At 40.5% G+C, this 19166-nt stretch overlaps 2 protein-coding genes and 1 long non-coding RNA gene across 7 annotated transcripts; 2 read left to right on the top strand and 1 right to left on the bottom strand.

The window, feature by feature from the left end:
• The first annotated feature begins 6364 nt into the window (after nt 1–6364).
• mllt11 (MLLT11 transcription factor 7 cofactor) lies at nt 6365–9413 on the top strand. Its single transcript, XM_067501115.1, has 3 exons — nt 6365–6522; nt 7559–7718; nt 8225–9413. Exons 2-3 carry the CDS (start codon nt 7566–7568, stop codon nt 8315–8317), a joined length of 246 nt encoding a protein of 81 aa, XP_067357216.1. The 5' UTR covers nt 6365–6522; nt 7559–7565; the 3' UTR covers nt 8318–9413.
• LOC137125550 (uncharacterized) lies at nt 8821–11605 on the bottom strand. 2 transcript variants are annotated; one of them, XR_010914164.1, is made up of 3 exons: nt 11466–11605; nt 10412–10765; nt 8821–9892 (listed from the first exon to the last, which is right to left on the bottom strand). It is a non-coding gene; the product is annotated as an uncharacterized lncRNA (long non-coding RNA). The 2 variants fall into 2 exon arrangements; XR_010914174.1 differs by having other exon boundaries at nt 11351–11490.
• On the top strand, nt 10735–18524 carry gabpb2a (GA binding protein transcription factor subunit beta 2a). Of its 4 annotated transcripts, none has more exons than XM_067500663.1 (8): nt 10735–10877; nt 12499–12606; nt 12875–13042; nt 13705–13899; nt 14177–14345; nt 14450–14626; nt 14702–14820; nt 15257–18524. In XM_067500663.1, the coding sequence occupies exons 2-8, from the start codon at nt 12499–12501 to the stop codon at nt 15602–15604; spliced, it is 1284 nt and encodes a 427-aa protein (XP_067356764.1). In that variant the 5' UTR covers nt 10735–10877; the 3' UTR covers nt 15605–18524. The 4 variants fall into 4 exon arrangements, with proteins under 4 accessions (XP_067356764.1, XP_067356675.1, XP_067356583.1 ...); XM_067500574.1 differs by lacking the exon at nt 10735–10877 and adding an exon at nt 11332–11474; XM_067500482.1 differs by lacking the exon at nt 10735–10877 and adding an exon at nt 11697–11815.
• The last annotated feature ends 642 nt before the right edge of the window (nt 18525–19166 follow it).

Raw genomic sequence — 19166 nt, 5'->3', positions numbered from 1 at the left:
CACATTAAACTTTAAAAGACTTTACTTGTGGAAAGCTAACTAGCCACTTAGTGATTTATTAACAAATTTCTGTTTTACTCTAGATATTTGGAAGTATTGAAAACTGTCACTGAATTACTGTGATACTGAAGACATCTTAAAAACCTGTTTATCCTAAGACGGGTTCTGAATTTTTCATATTTATGAGCTCCCTAAGTCATAAACACAAGATCTGTATCTTATAATATCTTGTAAGATATCATCTGTAGTTTGTCTTCTTAGTATCTTCTGTATCATACAGAAACTTCACTCCATATCACTGGAGGGTCATAATTTTATACTAGGTGATTTTAATCATGTTTCTTTTTAAAAAAAGACCCTAACAACCTTTTACTAGTATGTGTCATGTCCAACCAGACAGGGCAAGACTCTGGACTGGTGTTATGGGTCCATTGAAGATGTTTTTAACTCCCTTCCTCCCCTTGTCCAGGGCTCTGCAGATCATAATTGTGTGTATCTCCTGCCCACTTATAAAAGTGTGTTAAAGAGAAAGAAATTCCACACAAAGGAGGTAAAAGTCAGAACAAATGACGCCGTGGAAAATGGTTAAGAGTTCCGGTGAGGACCTCGATGAATTAACTGGTTTAGTTTGTTCTTATGCAAATTTCTGCTAAGATATGCTTGTACCCAGTAAGAGGGTTAAGATTTATCCCAGCAATAAGCCATGGATCTCTAAATCTGTTAAGTTTTTTATTCTGAAAAAGAAATTAGCATTCCAACAAGCAGACATATTGGAATTAAACGCACCTACCGAAGAGCTCAAAGTTGAGATTTTAAAAGGAAAACTGAACTATAGAGCCGTCCTAGAGAACAAAATGGCTTCTAACAGCCTTGGTTCGGCTTGGTCCAGCTTGAAAACTATTGCTGGCCTCAAGCACAAATAAGATTGCAATAATGTCATTTTAAATGGCTTGAGCTCGAACATTGACTTCGCTAATGCTTGTAATTGTTTTATATAAGAAATACAGAAATTAAATTGTGTGACAATCAGCATTTCTTTGTAAAAGAGAAGGATGTTGAAAAAGCTTTTTACTGCATAAAGTTCAGTAAAAGTCATAGACTTTAGCAAAAGAATTAAGTCTAGTTTTTTACTATATTTTAAATGGTAAACTGTCTGCACTTATATTTATCACTGTCACTTATACTTCTTATTCACCCATTCACACTCATAATCACACACACACACACACACACACACACCAATGGGGGAGCTGCTATGCAGCTGGCTAACGCTCACCAGGAGCAACTAAGTTGGGGTTCAGTGTCTTGCTCAAGGACACTTCAACAGGTGACTGAAGGAGCTTGGGATTGGACCAACAACTGCGAGATTGGTGGACAACCGCTCTACATCATTGCACCACAGTCTGCCCAGATGTCTACAAGCTCAGCACATCCCAAGGGTTTGGAAGGCCACTATTATTGTCCCAGTCACTAAATCTATTCATATTCATTCAGAGCCTCGTATGGTTTTAGACTGGTTGCTCTGACTTCCATTATTATTAAAATATTTGAAAACCTGATACAATCTGCTTTTAATACAATTCAACCACACATCTTAATCTACAGGATTGTAGAACATTTTAAATTAAACAATATTCTTGCGGGATAGATTTTAGATTTTTTAGAGTGACAGATAATGGGGTCTTATCTGACATAATGTGCTCCTCCAGTGGCTCCAGAGTGGGTGCTCTCACTTGTACTTACTGCTTGTTTGCGAGCAGTACTTCTTCTTTTATGTGGACACATCTGTGAAGTTACACCTTTTCTCTGCTCAATCTAATTTTAATGTAATTTGTTATATTTGGAATGCAAAGTTATTTTTAAACAGTTGTTAAATTTATTTACTTATGGTCATCTGTATTAATCAACAGTGTTTAATAATTGGCAAATTGGGATTAAAGGAACTGCACTAGGATGGTTTAAATCTTATCTATTTGATAGATTTCAATTTATTCATGTTAATGATGAATCCTCCATGCACACAAAGGTTAGCTATGGAGTTCCACAAGGCTCTGTGTTAGGACCAATACTTTTTACTTTATATATGTCTCCTTTAGGCAACATTATTAGAAAACACTCCATAAATTTCCACTGTTATGCTGATGATACCCAGCTATATTTATCTATGGAACCAGATGAAAATAATCAGTTAATAAAGCTTCAAGCATGCCTACAAGACATAAAGGCCTGGATGTCCCACAATTTTTTACTTTTAAACTCAGACAAAACTGAAGTCATAGTATTTGGGCCCAAAAATCTCAGAGATATGATGTCCAACCATATTGTTACTCTAGATGGCATAAGTCTGGCCTCCAGTACTACTGCAAGGAACCTTGGAGTTATTTTTGATCAGGATCTGTCCTTTAACTCACATATAAAACAAATCTCTAGAACAGCCTTCTTCCACCTACGGAACATTGCCAAAATTAGGAGCATACTGTCTTAAAGTGATGCCGAAAAACTGGTCCATGCATTTGTTACTTCTAGGTTGGACTACTGTAATTCCCTACTTTCAGGATGCCCCAGTAACTCCCTAAAGAGCCTGCAATTAATCCAAAATGCTGCAGCAAGAGTGCTGACTGGAACTAGCAAGAGAGATCATATTTCACCTTCACTAGCTTCTCTCCATTGGTACATTAGTGTAGGGGCTGGCACAGTGAGCCCCGGGAATTATGGGTAAAAGCCATGTAAATAGTTCTGTGTGTTTAAAGTGTTTAATTTGCATGATTTGTGTTAGGATCAATGTTGTTAGGTGTGTTCCGACATTTTTGTGCTTGTTCTCTTATACATGGTGTATGTGTTGGCTGGGGGAAAGTGTCCAGCCCCTGTTCTGTGTATTTTTGAAAAATAAAACTCGAGTTTGAGACATCGAGACACACACCAGCTCGAGACATTTGGGGTCCTGTGGTGTACGGGACACAAGTGCTCTCTCTTCCGCCTGCGATTTTGGAAAGTTCGTTGCCATGCTAGCCCACTAGCACCGAAGCTAGCTGCTTAGTTTAGCTAAGTTTGTTAGCATTAGCTCACCCTTAGCTTAGCCGCCTCCCACAGTTAGCTCCCATCATGGTTTGCTACAAATAAAGCTCTGAACGGTCAGGATCCATCATATTTAGAAGACTTCATAGCACCATATCATCCCAGTAGACCACTTGGATCTCACAATGCAGGCCTACTTGTGGTTACCAGAATGTCTAAAGGTAGAATGGGAGGTAGAGCCTTTAGCTATCAACCTCCTCTCCTGTGGAACCAGCTCCCAGTTCAGATTCAGGAAGCAGACACCCTCTGTACTTTTAGGTCTAGGCTCAAAACCTTCCTCTTTAATAAAGCTTATACTTAGTTATAGTTATGCTGCCATAGGCTTAGACTGCTGGGGGACCCACCCCCCAATGCACTGAGCTCTTCTCCCTCTCTCCTCTCCTCTCACCCCAATCAAATGTCACCACTGTATGACATTAACTCTGTGAGTTTTCTCCCGTAGTTCTCTTTGTCCTTCTCTGTCTCCCTCTCTCTGTCCCTTTCTGCAGGTGTCCCCAGCTTTGAAGCTGTGTGTCTTCCAGTGTGTAGCTACTGGTCCTACCAACCTGCCCAATGTTTTGTTGTTGCTTTTGCTGCTCTTTTCTTTTCTCTCTCCACTTTCCACTCACCCCAAACGGTCAAGGCAGATGGTCGCAGACCCTGAGTCTGGTTCTGCTGGAGGTTTCTTCCGTTAAATGGAGTTGTTCCACTCCACTGTTGCCTTCAAGGTGGAATTGTTGGGTTCTCTCTATACATCTTTATAGTCTTGACTTTATTCTGTAAAGTGGCTTGAGATGACTTTGTTTTGAATTGATGCTATATAAATAAAGTTGAATTGAAAAGAATTGAATGTTGTCCCATATTTTTCTGATGCAGGATTTTAACTGCTCAACGGTCCTCAGACTTTGTTGCCAGATTTTTTATTTTATGATGCGCCAAATGGTTTTTATTGGGGAAAGGTCTGGACTGCAGTCAGGCCCGTTCAGCACCCGGACCCTTCTCCTGTGAAGTTCTGCTGTTGTGATGGATGCAGTATGTGGTTTAGCATTGTCTTGCTGAAATTTGCAAGGCTTTCCCTGAAAGAGACATTGTCTGGACAGGAGCATATGTTGCTCTAAAACCTCTATGTACTTTTCACCATTGATGGTTCCTCTCCAGATGTGTACTACAGTGTTCCTGAGCCCATGCAGTGATGTCCAGTAGAGAATCAGGCCTGTTTGTAATGCAGTGCTACCTGAGGTCCTGAAGATCACACACATCCAGTTTTGACATTCGGCCTCATCCCTTGCACACAGATTCCTCCTGATTTTCTGAATCTTTTGATATTATATACTATCGATGGTGAGATCTTCAAAGTCTTCGCCATTTTACGTTAAGGAACATTTTTCTGAAATCGTTCCACAATTTTTAGATACAGATGGGTGGCCGGGGTGGTCAGAGGCTCTGCCGCTCAGAAATTCTCCTTTTATACCCAGTCATGTTACTGACCTGTTGGCAATTACCCTACTTAGTTATCAGCAATTACTTTTCCAGCCTTTTGTCGCCCCTGTTACAACTTTTTTGAGATGTGTTGCTGACAAATTAACAATTAGCAAATTTTCTTCCATGAAATGTTAAAATGTCTCAGTTTTACCATCTGATATGTTGTTTATGTTCTATTGTGAATAAACTATGGGTTGATGGGATTTGCAAATCATTGCATTCTGTTTTTATGTGTCTGACATCGTCCCAACATTTTCGGAATTGTAGTTGTAGAAATGGGGTTTGTATTCAGTCATTGTCAGTAAAGTTGCTGATAAATCAGCAGATGATAAACTGCAGCTGTTTGTGTCTTGTTCTCTCCATCAGATGCCTGTGAACTGGAACTAGACCCAAACACAGTAAACAAACACGTACAACTGTCTGACAACAACAGGAAGGTGAAACATGTGGAGGAGGATCAACCATATCCTGATCATCCAGACAGATTCAGCAGTTTTTACCAGCTGCTGTTTAGAAATGTTCTGACTGGTCGCTGTTACTGGGAGGTTGAATGGGGTGAAGACGTTTCTGTATCAGTGAGTTACAGAGGCTGTTTACTTGGATGGAACGATCGGTTGTGGTGTCTGAGGTGCTCTGATGGTGGTCGTTAGTATGTGCGGTACAATACCATACACTGATACCCTCCTCCTCGTCCTCTGTCTCTAACAGAGTAGCAGTGTATGTTAACTGTCCTCCTGGCTCTCTGTCCTTCTACAGAGTTTCCTCTGACAAACTGATCCACCTCGACAACTTCAACACCACATTCACTGAACCTCTGTATCCTGGGTTTCTCATCTTTACTCTTTCCTCAGTGGCTCTGTGTAATTTATTGACCTCACCTGTGTGCTCTCAGCTTTTTAACGTAACATTTTGAACTCTGGACTCTGCACTGACACTGCGACCATGTGTCATTCTAATGTTATAATTAACCTGAGGAGTTTATGGACACTTTGTGTTTTGAGTTTATGGGCCACTGAGAGACATACACAGACAAACATTCACAATCACATTTACCCTCACAGGCAAAATGAACCTAACATGCATGTTTTTGGATTGTGGAAGGAAATAGGAGGAAACCCACTCAAGCACAGAGAGAACATGCGAACTCCTCACAGAAAGTCTGCAGCTGGATGGTAATTAGCTGGAGCTAAATGTTCATTAACTAGGACAAACAAAAAGGAAGGACAAACCTGATTTTGATGATGTGATGATAAAAGGAGTTTGACCAAATAATGCACCGGTTAAAAAGACAAAACACGATAATGGTAATTGATGGTGATGTTAAATATTTAATACTTGTTTTTACTTTTTATATAATAAGATTATCTGCACCTCACATAGTGACAGTGATGGGAAAAATTGTGACACATTGATAATTTTTCTAAATGTGCTACATCATTAACAATAATAGATTTTATTTATAGGCGCCTTTCTCAAAGAGAAAGATCCGGATTTATACATATAATATTATTGTTATTAGATGAGTTTATATATAGGTTCTTTACATGGTGAAGTGCTCATGACAGGTGATTTCCATATATACTTGTATTAATTAAATCGATCTTTAAACTCACAATAAAATTTATTCATCTGATTTCATCACTTTGATCATCAATATTTCTACTGTTTGTTAAATATAATAAAAATAATGAATAAACATTTAATTGTACAAGTTATTGCTAGTGTCTTCCCTCTGTAATTATGTGTTTTTAATAAAATCCCCCACTGAACTAAATTTTTAGAAAACAAACATCCGGTCGGTTTTTATTTTGAAATCAGCAACCAGAAGTGTCCGTGTGTATTCAGGTGAGCTTGACGCAGGCGCAGAGCTCATTTAACCTGCAGCAGCAGAGAGCCAGCGTCTGAAGCGTCTTCGGCAAAAACCGAGTGGAGAAAGACAGAAAAAATACCAGAAAGGACTTTTATTTTCACACCGGAAACAAACAGGTGAAATCTCCTTTTGCTCATTATTTCTCTGTTTAATCTCAGACATTTGTGTGTTTTCTGTGTAAACGCTGGTGGTGGTGGAGCCTGCTGCATATTCAATGTTTAAAAATGATGGTCAACAAAACTGAACGCGAAAATCTGAAAATGTCATGTAAATTTCTCTGATAGATTCAGAAATATATCGTCTAAACCTGTTTTTATTAAGTTTTTCATCGCCTTCTTCTGAGGCTGAACGCCGGGCCAACGCCTCAAATCCAGGCTGATTATTGTCTGGATCAAAGCTCTAATCAATAAGAGGTGAAGCAAAGATAACGGAGGCGTGTCTTAATCCACATCACTGTCGTTTGTCGTCCTTAAAATGTGCGGATTTTTCTACGATCAGCTGCTGAGAATCAGTCCACCGGCTCAGGGTCAATACATCAGAATAAAAGCAGCCAAACGTAGAATCAAGGAAAATCTGAAGGGGGTTTGGTGACAGTTCAAGTCATCAGAGTCTGAATGTGCTTAGTCAGTGAGGTGGAGGTTTTATTTCAGTGTGGAGGCGAGATGACCCAGTTTCTGTTTTAGACTCCGCATCACAGACAGAAATATAATAGTGATGTGATGGAGGACCACGCCCGACCCTGAACCTCACTCACCGTGTCGACTAAATACTGTGTGAAAACTGAATTTAGGTTTCAGATTTTAACAGCAGCTCTGTGGGAAAACTGTAATACAAAGTAACATCATAAACTGTGACATCATAAAATGTCCTTTTATTTTGAAATCTGACAGGTTTTCTTTGGCTCGGGATGTTTACACAGAACAGACCGAGCCAAAGAAAACCTGTCAGTGAAGCAGCAGAGACTAATAATAAAATCAGAACCAGGTTAAAAATAACCTGACGCTGTGCTGTCGGGTCACCAAGATCATGTAAAAACAACTTGACTCCATAGAGAAAATGACCAATTTAACAGCATGTCTCTCCAGGACACATGGAGAGACTCTCCTGAGGAGCAGATCAGCTCGGACTAAACTCTGTCTGTTTTTGATTCAGACTGACAATGATGGAGAAATCCAGCAGCCAGTACGACTCCTTTATGTTCTGGAGGCAGCCGATCCCGGCCCTTGACCTGTCCGAGCTGGTGGACCTGGGTTTGATGGACAGTCAGTCAGGAAAAGACACGACTCCCAAACTGAGGAGTCGGGACAAGGAGGTCAGAGCTGTTTTGATGATTCAGATGCTCGGACTGAGAAATATCCTTGTGCGAAAAACCTTTGCTCATTTTAAATTTGAGGCCAGAAACACTTTCAGAAAAATTGAGACAGAGCCTCTTCTTTTAACAACTCTCAGTGAAGGTTTGAGTTTATATATTTATATGTATTCCCTGCTTCCAAGACTGATGGACCTCACCCAGATTCTCTCCTCTGACATTCGGCTTCTCTGGTATCCTATTCATACCCGATCGTGATGTTGGCCTGTCGCTAGTCGACCTCAATACTGTTAAACGCTCCATCAAATATCCTGTCCAACTCCGTTTTAAAACAACTTCAAATTCAAGATGAGCAAATAACCTATTTTTCTCAGTTTCAACATTTGATCTGTTTGTAAATCACTGCATTATTTACATTTTGCACAGCATCCCAGCTTTTCTGGAAACAGTGTCTTAACTGGTTAGTGTAAGGTTGGACTCCTGTAACCTTGTCTGTCCCCTTTCTACAGGATGAGCTCTCTGAGTTCTCCTCCTTTAACTACTGGAGAGCTCCAATAGCTGATGTGGACGCTCTGCTGGCTGACCTCAACCTGCTGCTTTGAATCCATCATCACCTGAGCCCAGATCAGCCTCTGCAGGTCTTTGTTGACCCTTTTACATCATCAAATTTAATCAGGACTAATGTTTTTATGGTAAATCTATTTGATCATTTAATGGTTTTTATTTTGGTTTAATATTTTGAAACGATTGGTGGGAGTTTTCACTCTTTTATAAATTTATTGAACATTTTGAGCCTTGACGTCTGACACAACACTGATGAACATTTTCTTTCCTCTTCCTGAAGAGTAAGTTTATTGGTTAAATCAGATTCATATCTTTACATCTGAAACCAAACCGATTTAAAACTCATCCTGAAGTTAAACAAAGCTCAACCTGTCAGACACAGGGGCGTTTGTCTCCACAGTAACAGGTTTTTGTTGCAAGAAGTCACCAAAATAAAAGTCTGTACTTTTCACAATAAAACAGTCCCATAGGATGATTAGCCAGAAACTGATCCTGGTTCAGATTTAACTGTTCAGAATCTGGTCTGAGCAGGATTTTATTATAATGGTTTCCAGTCTGCTGGATGGTACCAGATCCTTTGTGTCAGATTATTGATTTAAACTCCTGTGATAACTTATTGTTTGTGCCTTTGTTTTTCTCCTGAGCTGCTTCAGAAACAGAACCTGCTTATTTCTGTATTTATTAAATACATTTAAAAAAGCCAAACGTCTGCTAACCTGATCATGTGACAGGAGGAAAATTAGTGAGACCATGTTCAGGACACATTTCATGTACAGTATTTATTTCTCATGTGGACCTGCCACCAAATAAAATGTACTTTCTGATCTAAAATCGTCATGTTTTCACTCAAACTTGATCACATAGAAATATTTAACATGAAACTGGACTAGTCTGAATTAAAAACATGGCACTTTATTCTATTGGCTCTGTGGTTTCCTGGTATCAACGAAAAGGAGCTGATCATATAAATTCTGTCACATGCAAAACTTGTGTTTATCGACAAATGAACCTGCAGTTCAGCCGTTGTAGAGAATGAAGATTGTAGATTTCAGCAATCAAACTTGGTTCCTGAATCTTCTGTGAGCACATTTTTTGTTTATTGTCTGTGAATAAAGTTTCTGTCGTAAGAGAAAAGTGTTTCCCGTTTCTGAAAGATCAATTTATTTATTAAAGCTGATCAATGATCCAACACATTTACATTTAGATGACACTTTTATCCAAAAGGGACTTACAAGTGAGGTACAAGGCAATACAAATCTAAGTCAAAGAGAAAACATCAAAACAAAGTCCTATGAGAAAAGCGTTTACATTTCATGAGATGCAGGTGCCAACTTTTGTGTGGAAAAGTACCAAAAGAGGGAAAAAAAATAAAATAAAAACTGTCTCACAACTGGACAAACATCACATTTTCTAACTTTACCATAAAGTACAACTATGAAAAACCACCAATTTCAGAAGAACTGAACCATGCAGGTGTCTGGCTCTTACAGCCCAGATGTCATGGGGGTTTGTGTGAGTGTGTGGTTTTCTCCACAACATTTGGAACCACAGGCGACAGGATCCTGTTGGCCAGGGTCTGTAGACCTGAACATCGATCTGTCTCCTGACACAACCTGTAAAGGTAAAATATGTTAAAGCTGTGTCATAAAGAACACCACATTCAGGTCTTCACCAGTCCACCAGTTCTGATGGACTGCGGTCCGATCTCCAAGTCTTGATCAACCACAGTGCAGCCAGTTAGTTTGCTGTTCAACTTGATTCAAATGGTCTCTAGCTCACAGATTTGTGACATCAAACACTACTATTAACTCGAACCTGAACACTTCTTATGACAGTGTCTTCAACTGCTATAACATGAAATAAACATTAACGGTTTAAGTTTTTAAGTTGTAAATGACACAGAAAATGTCAGGCGCATGGAGGTTAAACCATAAACAGATCAACTGTGCAGACTTAATCTGTAAGAATAATCTAGTGATATTTTATCTAATATGGATCAGGCCTCACAGGACAGAGTAATGTGATGTTTAAATATCACAGCTTTACTCTGGAAACTGTCCTGACCGCAGCTTTTTTCCCCCCATAGGTCAGTTAGCTCTGAGACAATAAAAACTTATTTAATGCTGACTCACCTATAAAAGTGCTGCATTGGAGGATAAATCCAAGCGAATTCCTTTCGTCAGAGGAGTCACCGGTACAGGTGGTCCTGTGGCTTTACTCTTAGACCCCGTCTTCTCCTGCGGTGCTGACTGTTCCTAATGAAACCCTCGGCCTGGTGTTCAGTGTCGTGAGGTGACGGCTCTGTTGAATGGACCGCTGATCTGATGTCAGCTATTCTCTCCATTATCAACTCCCATAGGCCGAGACTCCACTGCTCACACCGACCTGAGATCGGCTACCCGCGGTTCTCACAATGCCCGCCCACAGGGAGGTTAACGCTCACTCTGGCTTCCACCTCCGGTGTCGCGAGGCAGCCATATTTGTTCCTGATAAAACACAAAAATAAGATTTTTAAAGACCTCTCCCGGCAGGTGAACACCCGTCAGAACCGTGGTTACATCAGGAGCCTTTAGTGGCGGGAACCTACGGGAGAAGAAGGTAAAAGCCGCTCTGTTGTGACTCGGGGACAGGCTGCATGCTGCCAGGCTAACAGCTAACTGTGCTAGCTGGTAAACACCAGTGGCAAGTTGCACACCACGAAGACCACACATCCTGTCGGGACTTTCAACTTAAAATACACACTGACCTAATACGTTAGAACCGATTGGTCCATATTCAGTACAAATCCACTATTAAACTGGAGTCATTATTATAATTAATGTATTGCGCAGTATGTTAATGATGAAACAAATATTTCAATTTTCAGAGCCGTTTGCTCCACCTATTTTATCGACATGTGCTGTTACTGTGAAGGCTCGAGTCATAACATCCGGGCGGGTCCCCACCGCCTCTCCTTAACTTGCTGCGGTAAACAAGGCCGAAGGAGCCCGGCAAGCTGCAGCGGAGCCTAATGTTCACGTTTTACGCCTTGTGAATGAAAGTGTGGTCATTATTAAGCTGTCCTTACTCACCACAGGCGGGTTTTTAACGCACAGACCGTCCACACACCGAGCGGTTTGTGGCGTGTAGCCGAGCTCGCGTGCTAACTTTAGCAGAGAAGAGCTCTCCGGCTCGCTCCTAACTAACCTGGACACGGTAAGTGGCCGCTCCGTCGTCCTCCGAGTGGGTAAAACGCTATTCTTCTCCCTTAATCGTTAAAGGCTGATAAAAACAGCCCAGAAGAAGTAAAACCTTACACCGAACTAATCTGCGATAACAGTCTGACGGTGCGCGCTTTCAAGAAGCTAGTTAACCGGATGTGGAAGTAGTTTTTTCTCCGTGTGTAAAATAGGAAATTTCTGTCTGACTTCCCCCGGAAAACCGACAAGTTAATATCAAACGGTTTCCTGTCGGTGTTACTGTAAATGTGCTGGTGCAGAATGTTTATAACGGGTGTGGTGGTGGTAAATAACAGCATCGAGAGGACAGACCGGGGGGTACGTGGCACATGGCGGATTCTTTACTGTCCGCGAAGGCGCGTAAAATGGCTCCTCGGCCGCGGCTAGAAAATCCTCGTCTTTCTTTGCGGTTTCGCAATAACAAGCTCTGGGTTCCATTATCGGACAGAGTGATACGCTATCTGACCAGCTGCGACAACCTTCCCCATCGTTTCCAGTACAAGATGCAACTTTACACTCATCCCAGTCCAACGTGGTTTAACCGATTTCTAATGTGTGTGTTTGTGGGGTTGCTGTTTACTATAGAGTCATGTTGTGGGTGATTTGGATCTGCGTGATTTATATACTATGAACTCTTATTTTACATTGATGATGGTTTGACAACTTTATGTCAAATGAAGGATTTTTTTTTGCTATAAGAACATGTAGAGCTGCAGTTACTACAAGGAAGTAGAGAAACATGCCTGTTACACCAAATGTTATAGTAAACTGAACACATTTGTAGTTGTGTACAAAAGACATTTGAGCCTTCATCTTTGTTGTTTGTTGGCTTGATGCATTGTGCTTTATATCTACTATAATTTTCAATGTTGTGCAGTATTTCTGTTTAAAATGTGTTTAGAAATAAATAGACTTACCATGGTTTCATTATAGACTCACCTGTGTAACTCGTGTGTGTGTGTGTGTGTGTGTGTGTGTGTGTGTGTGTGTGTGTGTGTCAGATGTCGTTGGTGGACCTGGGAAAGCGCCTGCTGGAGGCAGCTCGGAAAGGTCAGGACGATGAGGTCAGGAACCTGATGGCCAATGGAGCCCCGTTCACCACTGACTGGGTTAGACATCAGCTTCACACAGATATCACATCATTTGTCCTAGGTGTAAAAGTACCTGTAGATGGAACAAATTAGTACAATGACAGTACAATTAGTGGTCAGTTTATTAGGAACAGTTGAATGAACCTCTCTCTGAACATTGCCTTCATGGTAGAGGATTTACTGCAGAGCTGTTGGATTATTACAAGTTTCAGACAGGGGTTCCTTATAAATTGACTCAATGTGCCCCTTGATGACTCTGTTACCATTGTCTTTGTGTGTCCTGTAGCTAGGGACGTCCCCCCTCCACCTGGCTGCTCAGCATGGTCATTACTCCACTGCTGATGTTCTGCTCAGAGCCGGCGTCAGCAGAGACGCCCGCACCAAAGTGGACCGGACCCCGCTGCACATGGCTGCCGCAGAGGGACATACAGTCATTGTGGAGTTGCTGGTTCGGGTGAGAACTGGTCTGGATCTATTTCTAGCAGCTGTCTTGGAACTGTGATCTCTGACCTTTGACTTAAGTACTGTCAAATTAATTTTACTGTTGAACGTGTTGTTAATCGTCAAATTTGTATTTGCTGCTGTCAATAATCTGCATCAGTGACACACAACTATTAAGTGAATGGACTAAATACAGCTGTAACTAATGATTAATGTCATCATTACGGCGTTATGCATTTGCTGATAATTTTCTCTATGAATCCACTATTCTGTTTATTCACCTTCAGAAATGAGTGACAGTCGGGGAGAGTCCAAAGTGATGTCATCTTATTTTATCTGGCCAACAATTAAAAATCCAAAATATATAGTTTGATATTAAATATTACAAAGGAAAACATATAAGAAAACATTACATTTGAAAAGCTGGCACCAGTAATGTTTTTTTTTTTTTTTTCATTTTTTTCCTTAAAATGAACTGAAATGGTAAATTGTTTCTGTTTCAAATAGTTTCAGCTCAAATTATAAATAACCAGGAATTCAAAGTAAAAAAGATGCAGCAACCAGATTTTGATAAAAGTCTAAAGTGCATAAACATTTTTAATAAATGAAAACGTGTTCCCTAATTAGTCAATATAACGGTGAAAAAGGGGGCTGATTTTAGCTCTGAATTTTTAGAGCGGAGCAGACATCAATGCCAAAGACATGCTGAAGATGACCGCTCTGCACTGGGCTGCGCAGCACGGACACCGAAATGTGGCAGAGACCCTCATCAAACATGGGGCAGACGTGCATGCACTCAGTAAGTTCGACAAGACGCCATTTGACATCGCAGCTGACATCCAGAATACAGAGCTGATGCTGCTGCTGCAGGTAAGATGATGTTACTACATCTGTAAATAAACACTCAGACCTTAATTTGTGATTGAGTAAACATCCTTAATGTAGTTAATACCTCCAGTTCCAGTTTGTATACTAGAAAAGGTGGTGGAAAAGGTTTGTGTTCTGAAATGAGCTCACATCTCTGAACTACAGGATTTACACTTTCTGAATCTTTTATGTGGATTGTCTTTAAGTAAAGAACTGTTTTTTTAAAAGTTTTTTTTAATAGTAAAATTAGTTCATTACTAATTTATGTGTTTGTGTGCAGGAGGGCATGCAGAACCAGGTGAATATGAACCAAGTGAACATGAACCAGGTGAGTATGAATGTGGAGACCAGCACAACCACCAACCAGCCACAGTTCATCATCCAGGGGATACCTGCCCTCCAGGGAGGGGTAGTCAACCTGGCAGAGCTGCTCAACAAGGCCAACGCAGGTACACACAGAGAGACACACACACACACACACACACACACACACACACACAGCAATAGACACTCAACTTCTACTTGTAGTTCTTTGACTGTTTTACTATTTCAGGAGATTCAGAGGAGGCGATGGCAGCTAGCGCTCTAGACTCCAATATCCAGCATACTGCTGTCGTTAACGAGGCAGGACAGAGGGTCATCACCATAGTAACAGACCAGCATGGGAACCTGCAGACCACTGGAGGAATGGCACAGCCATTCTTTGTTACTATGCAGCATGGGCAGCAGAGTACGGCATACTGACATACTCATGTTTTCATAAGTCCTATTGTGCTGTTGGTGTTGATTATGTGTCTGTTTTTAGTGCTGGCAGTGCCGGCTAACACTGTGACAGAGGAGGTGGTAACAGAGGAGCCTCAGCCTCCACCCTCCAGGAAGAGGAAACTAGAGGTGACCAACAACCACAGTGAAGCAGGAGAGACAGTGAGTAGAGGATGAATGTGTTGTTTGTTTACTGTGAGGAATGGAATCTGCTCTAATCAGATATGAGACAAGAGATGTCACCCAGGATAGAACACAGTATTTATGATATTATTGAGGGAAATCATCAATTACATGTGTTTCTCATGATTCGTGAGCAGTACATGCACTCAACTGAACACACTTGAAAAGAAGAAAAGAGAAATACTCTTCCATAAACTGTATCAATGTGCCTTGATAATACAGAAGAGGTGTTACTTTCTATAAAGGATTCTGCAACCCAAAGAAACTTAATAAACAGTGAGACATGTTCTGTTTTAATGTTATTTCCTTTACATAGTGTTGACTTTGTTGGTTTTAGCAAACAAGGATTTGCTAAATATATTTATATAAACTTCAGTGTCAATGAATGTGCAACAACGACCTGCTTCTCCTGCAGGAGCTGCTGCAGAGGCAACTGCAGGAGGCCAATAGGAAGGCACAGGAGTACCGGCAGCAGCTGCTTCGTAAGGAACAGGAGGCTGAGGAGTACCGTATCAAGCTGGAGGCCATGGCTCAGAGTCAGGCTAACAATGCGGCCGTGACAACCATCAGTGCCTCCGCCAATGCTGCAGCCAGCCCCGAGGAGGTAGTTGGAGGGGAGGACGAAGAAGAGGCGACCGCCAGCGTGGTGGAGGAAGAGGCAGAGATGGTGGTGCTACAAGAGGGGGGCATCATCATGGAAGGGGAGGAGGGTCAGGTGACATTGGTGGAGACTGGGGGAGAGACAACAGAGGTCAGCTCCTAACCGGAGGGTGGGGAGGGGTGAAAGGTGCTGAGGCCATCACACATTTCAAAAGGATATTTGGTTTGACTCTTTAACATCCCGTTTACTGGAGAGTGTGACGGAGGGGGATGTGCACCATTTTGATTCCCCAAAAGATTTTCTGCAGCAGAAAGGTGAGACAAAATGGCTTCCCCCCGAAACAGACTAGACAGCAGATTTTAGCCTTGCACCATTTGGAATCCCCGAAAGATTTAATACAGAGTTGTCAGAGAGAGGGAACAAAATGGCAAAGCGAAAAGACTTATCAGAAGGACTAGAGTGATGGACAGACGGACGCCTAAACAAACAATAAGGAAGAATTTAGTCATTGCACCATTTTGAATCCCTGAAAGTTTCATAACATGTCAAGTGAGGAAGCAAAATGGCTGCCCTAAAACAAAAGGAAAAAAGACATGCAGAACACAATACTGGATTTGAGTTGTCCACCATTTTGTATCCCTAAGGTTTTTGATACCAGTGTAACAGAAGAGGGGAAATGGTTCTCCAAAGAAGACAGTAACAAACAGACACAGTTTAACAATGAGGCATGTAGGTGGGCACCATTTTTATTTTCAGAATAAGTTGATACCAACACTTCACTGATGGAAGCAAAATGCCTTGAAAAAAAAGACAAAAAAGTAGGAAGATGAAGACAAAACCCACAGTGTTGGATTTTATTCATCCAGAAAATCTCTGGAAAATTTGGTAACAAAGAAGCAGAACTTAAAAAAATACAGGTTGATAGAGGAGTAAACAAATGTGAAGGTGGAGTGTACTAGTTCACCCTTCTGAATCCTGAATCTTTGAAGTTTAGAAATGTATTTCATACAATCACGGAGAGAAGCAAAACAGAATCCCCAAAAACAGGAAATTGACTGAAGTGACAAAACCAACAATATTAGCTTGTTCTAATTACCCACTTAAGTTAGATGCAGAATGGCTTCTGTCAACAGGAATGAAGTTGGACGAATGGATCAGAAAGAAAGAAAACCAAATTGAAAAAAAGAAAGTTCTTCTTCGTAGGCCACATTTGTGTGTTTTTGTTTGAGCAAGAATCTGTAATCTTAAACTAAATTTAACATAAACAAACAGGGATTTGAGGAATCTCACCTATGTGCGGCCCTTTTCCTAACCTTGCTGTAATGCACCATTTTGCTTTTCTGTGTGACTTAGAAAATGTAGGATCACTAAAACTAAGAACAGCTGGTTTATGTAAAATAAGTGTTGCCCACACAGCAGAAATTAAATTTTAGTTCTCTAACATTTTCCCTTTGGATGTTTCCACACAGATAGTTATCCTCAGTTAATCAACTTCTATCCTTTTATCCCTATTCTAATCCATTTACTACCATTACAGCCGATGCCTCGCAATTCAGGACCAGATTGCTTATTTAAGAGACTCTGTTAATCAATCCTTGCTGTAGCTTGCACCATTTTGCTTCCTTAAAAGATTACAGAAGCCAAACTGAGAGTTGGGAAAGCAAAGACATCTCTCATCTCTGTTTTGTTTGTGGACACTACAGTAACTTTCTCTCCTGTTTTGTTGGGGTTTTTTTTGTTTGTTTGTTTATATATTTTTTTATTTTTGGATGTAACTTTCTTGACACCATGTTTAATGGAACTCTTGAATTTTCACTTGGATGCATCAAGCAAGATCCAAAACTAAGCCAAGAAGCCAAAAGGCCAAAAGGAAATTGTGATTTTCAAAGTAAGGGTAAATATTTCTAAGATCCAGTTCTCTGATTTTATCAAGCCAACCTGTGTTTGAACATAGGAATATCTCCATGTCAAAACTGGCTTTGAACAGAACTGAACCATATTCATGTGGCTATGTCCACACTAAACCCGGCCACAGCTGTAAAGTTTTTTTAAAACTTCTGGAGTAAAATCTGAAACATCGGCTTGGTGGTCTAGTGTGTTTGGGGAAAACTGTGATTTGTAAAAACAATTATCCATTACCAAACCGAAGACAGACATGTCACTGTTAAAGCAATTTGAGTTAAGAAGACTTGTTTTATTTTTATTTTTTTCTTGTTATGCATTTTAGCCATAACTCAACTTTCCACCCAATGTTTTAATAGGAACAGAGAAAGCTGCATAATTGAGATGAAGCATCCACACCAGTTCTTTCAGCTCATTTCTGCATAAAAACAGCATTTTAGAACTTGGTCGCTTTATTGTGAACGTAGTCTGGGGGCAAACTCCAAACTAGGACTGCTATTCAGTGATTTTTATTACCAGTTCGTATCCTAACCCCAACAACTGTCTCAGTTTCTCCAACTAGAAAATTCAAACTCTACCATACAACAAATATTGACATTAGAAAAGCTGGAATAATTAAGTTTCTGAAATTATAATTTAAATTTGAAAATATTTACCACTAACTGTCGATAGACTTACTCTTTCAGAAATTATGATGATCAGCTCTTGCATATTTTTCTCTGCAGCTAAGTTGGGATTTTCAGGACTCCCTGGGCTTGAATTCGAGTCTGAATGTAATATGTTGTCCGTATATGCTCAACAGATAAAGCTAAGGATCAGGTCTGGTAGTTGGAGTTGAAAGATGATTCCAGCAGTAGTCCTCTTTTTAAAGATTTTGCTTTTGGTCCAGGTTGTGCTCCACTGTAAAGCAGCAGTTATTGATCACTCCCTGTCAGCGGATACTCATCTTTAGCAGGTTTGTAAACTCACCTGTATCCTCTTTCCTTCATGTTATCGGTGATTTGTGTCAATTCGAGTTGAGTGTGAGTTATTTTTATAAGCTCAGCGAAACCGACCTTTTTCTATGTACATATAAAGTTGTATTTTTTTAACTGTGCCTGAATGCTTAAACATGATGATGGTGATAATAATGGCTGATTGCATTGTTAAGTGAAATATAAACACTTGTTTTTCTGATTAACCACCTGTCTGTTTTATTTCTGATGCATTCATACAGTTATACCTGAATGATGCGTGAAAGGTTCAGGTGTCAAACCAACTGCAGCAGCTACACCCATATAAACACAAGGCAATCACCCCCTAACCACAGGGTCAGTGGTTTGACTCACAGACCCTCCTGGTAATGTGCCCAAGTGTTCTTGGGCGAAACACTAAACCGCAAGTTGCTCCCAGTGGGTCTGACGAACACCTTGCATGGCAGCTGCCATCATCATTGAGTGTGTGTGTTTATGGATGAATGAAAAGCAACATTGAGCACTGCATAAGCAGACCGTTAACTGTTTATTAGGAAACTCAAGCTAAAGCAAACTCAGTTTAGATTCAAATTGTCGGAGTAGTTTAGTGAATTCTGGAATAATTTTCTAGACTGTAGTTTGCACAACAACCCTATCAGCAAAGCATTTACAATCAAACTTTTTCTTGCTGTTTTGGGGAACCTGGGGATCTGTCCTGGTTTTTAACATTTTAGCTCTGGAGTTTATTAGCCTCAGTGGTGCACATTAAGTGAATCTACTGCCACCAAAAAGTTACGTCCTTAGAGGACAGGATCCAGTTTGATTAACTCACACTGTTAAAGCTTCATATTAAAAAAAAAAAAACTCGT

This window comes from Channa argus, chromosome 1 (assembly GCF_033026475.1).
Source record: "Channa argus isolate prfri chromosome 1, Channa argus male v1.0, whole genome shotgun sequence".
Classification (NCBI taxonomy): domain Eukaryota; kingdom Metazoa; phylum Chordata; class Actinopteri; order Anabantiformes; family Channidae; genus Channa; species Channa argus.
Note: the sequence above shows the minus strand (reverse complement) of the source record. Positions and strands in the feature narration are given on the sequence as shown.

Coding starts and splice junctions, on each gene's coding strand:
- mllt11 (XM_067501115.1), top strand. CDS start 7,566: ATGATGGAGAAATCCAGCAGCCAGTACGACTCCTTTATGTTCTGGAGG. Junction 7,719..8,224: donor TGAGGAGTCGGGACAAGGAG/GTCAGAGCTGTT, acceptor CCCTTTCTACAG/GATGAGCTCTCTGAGTTCTC.
- gabpb2a (XM_067500482.1), top strand. CDS start 11,744: ATGTGCTGGTGCAGAATGTTTATAACGGGTGTGGTGGTGGTAAATAAC. Junction 14,627..14,701: donor TATGCAGCATGGGCAGCAGA/GTACGGCATACT, acceptor GTCTGTTTTTAG/TGCTGGCAGTGCCGGCTAAC. Junction 14,821..15,256: donor ACAGTGAAGCAGGAGAGACA/GTGAGTAGAGGA, acceptor CTTCTCCTGCAG/GAGCTGCTGCAGAGGCAACT.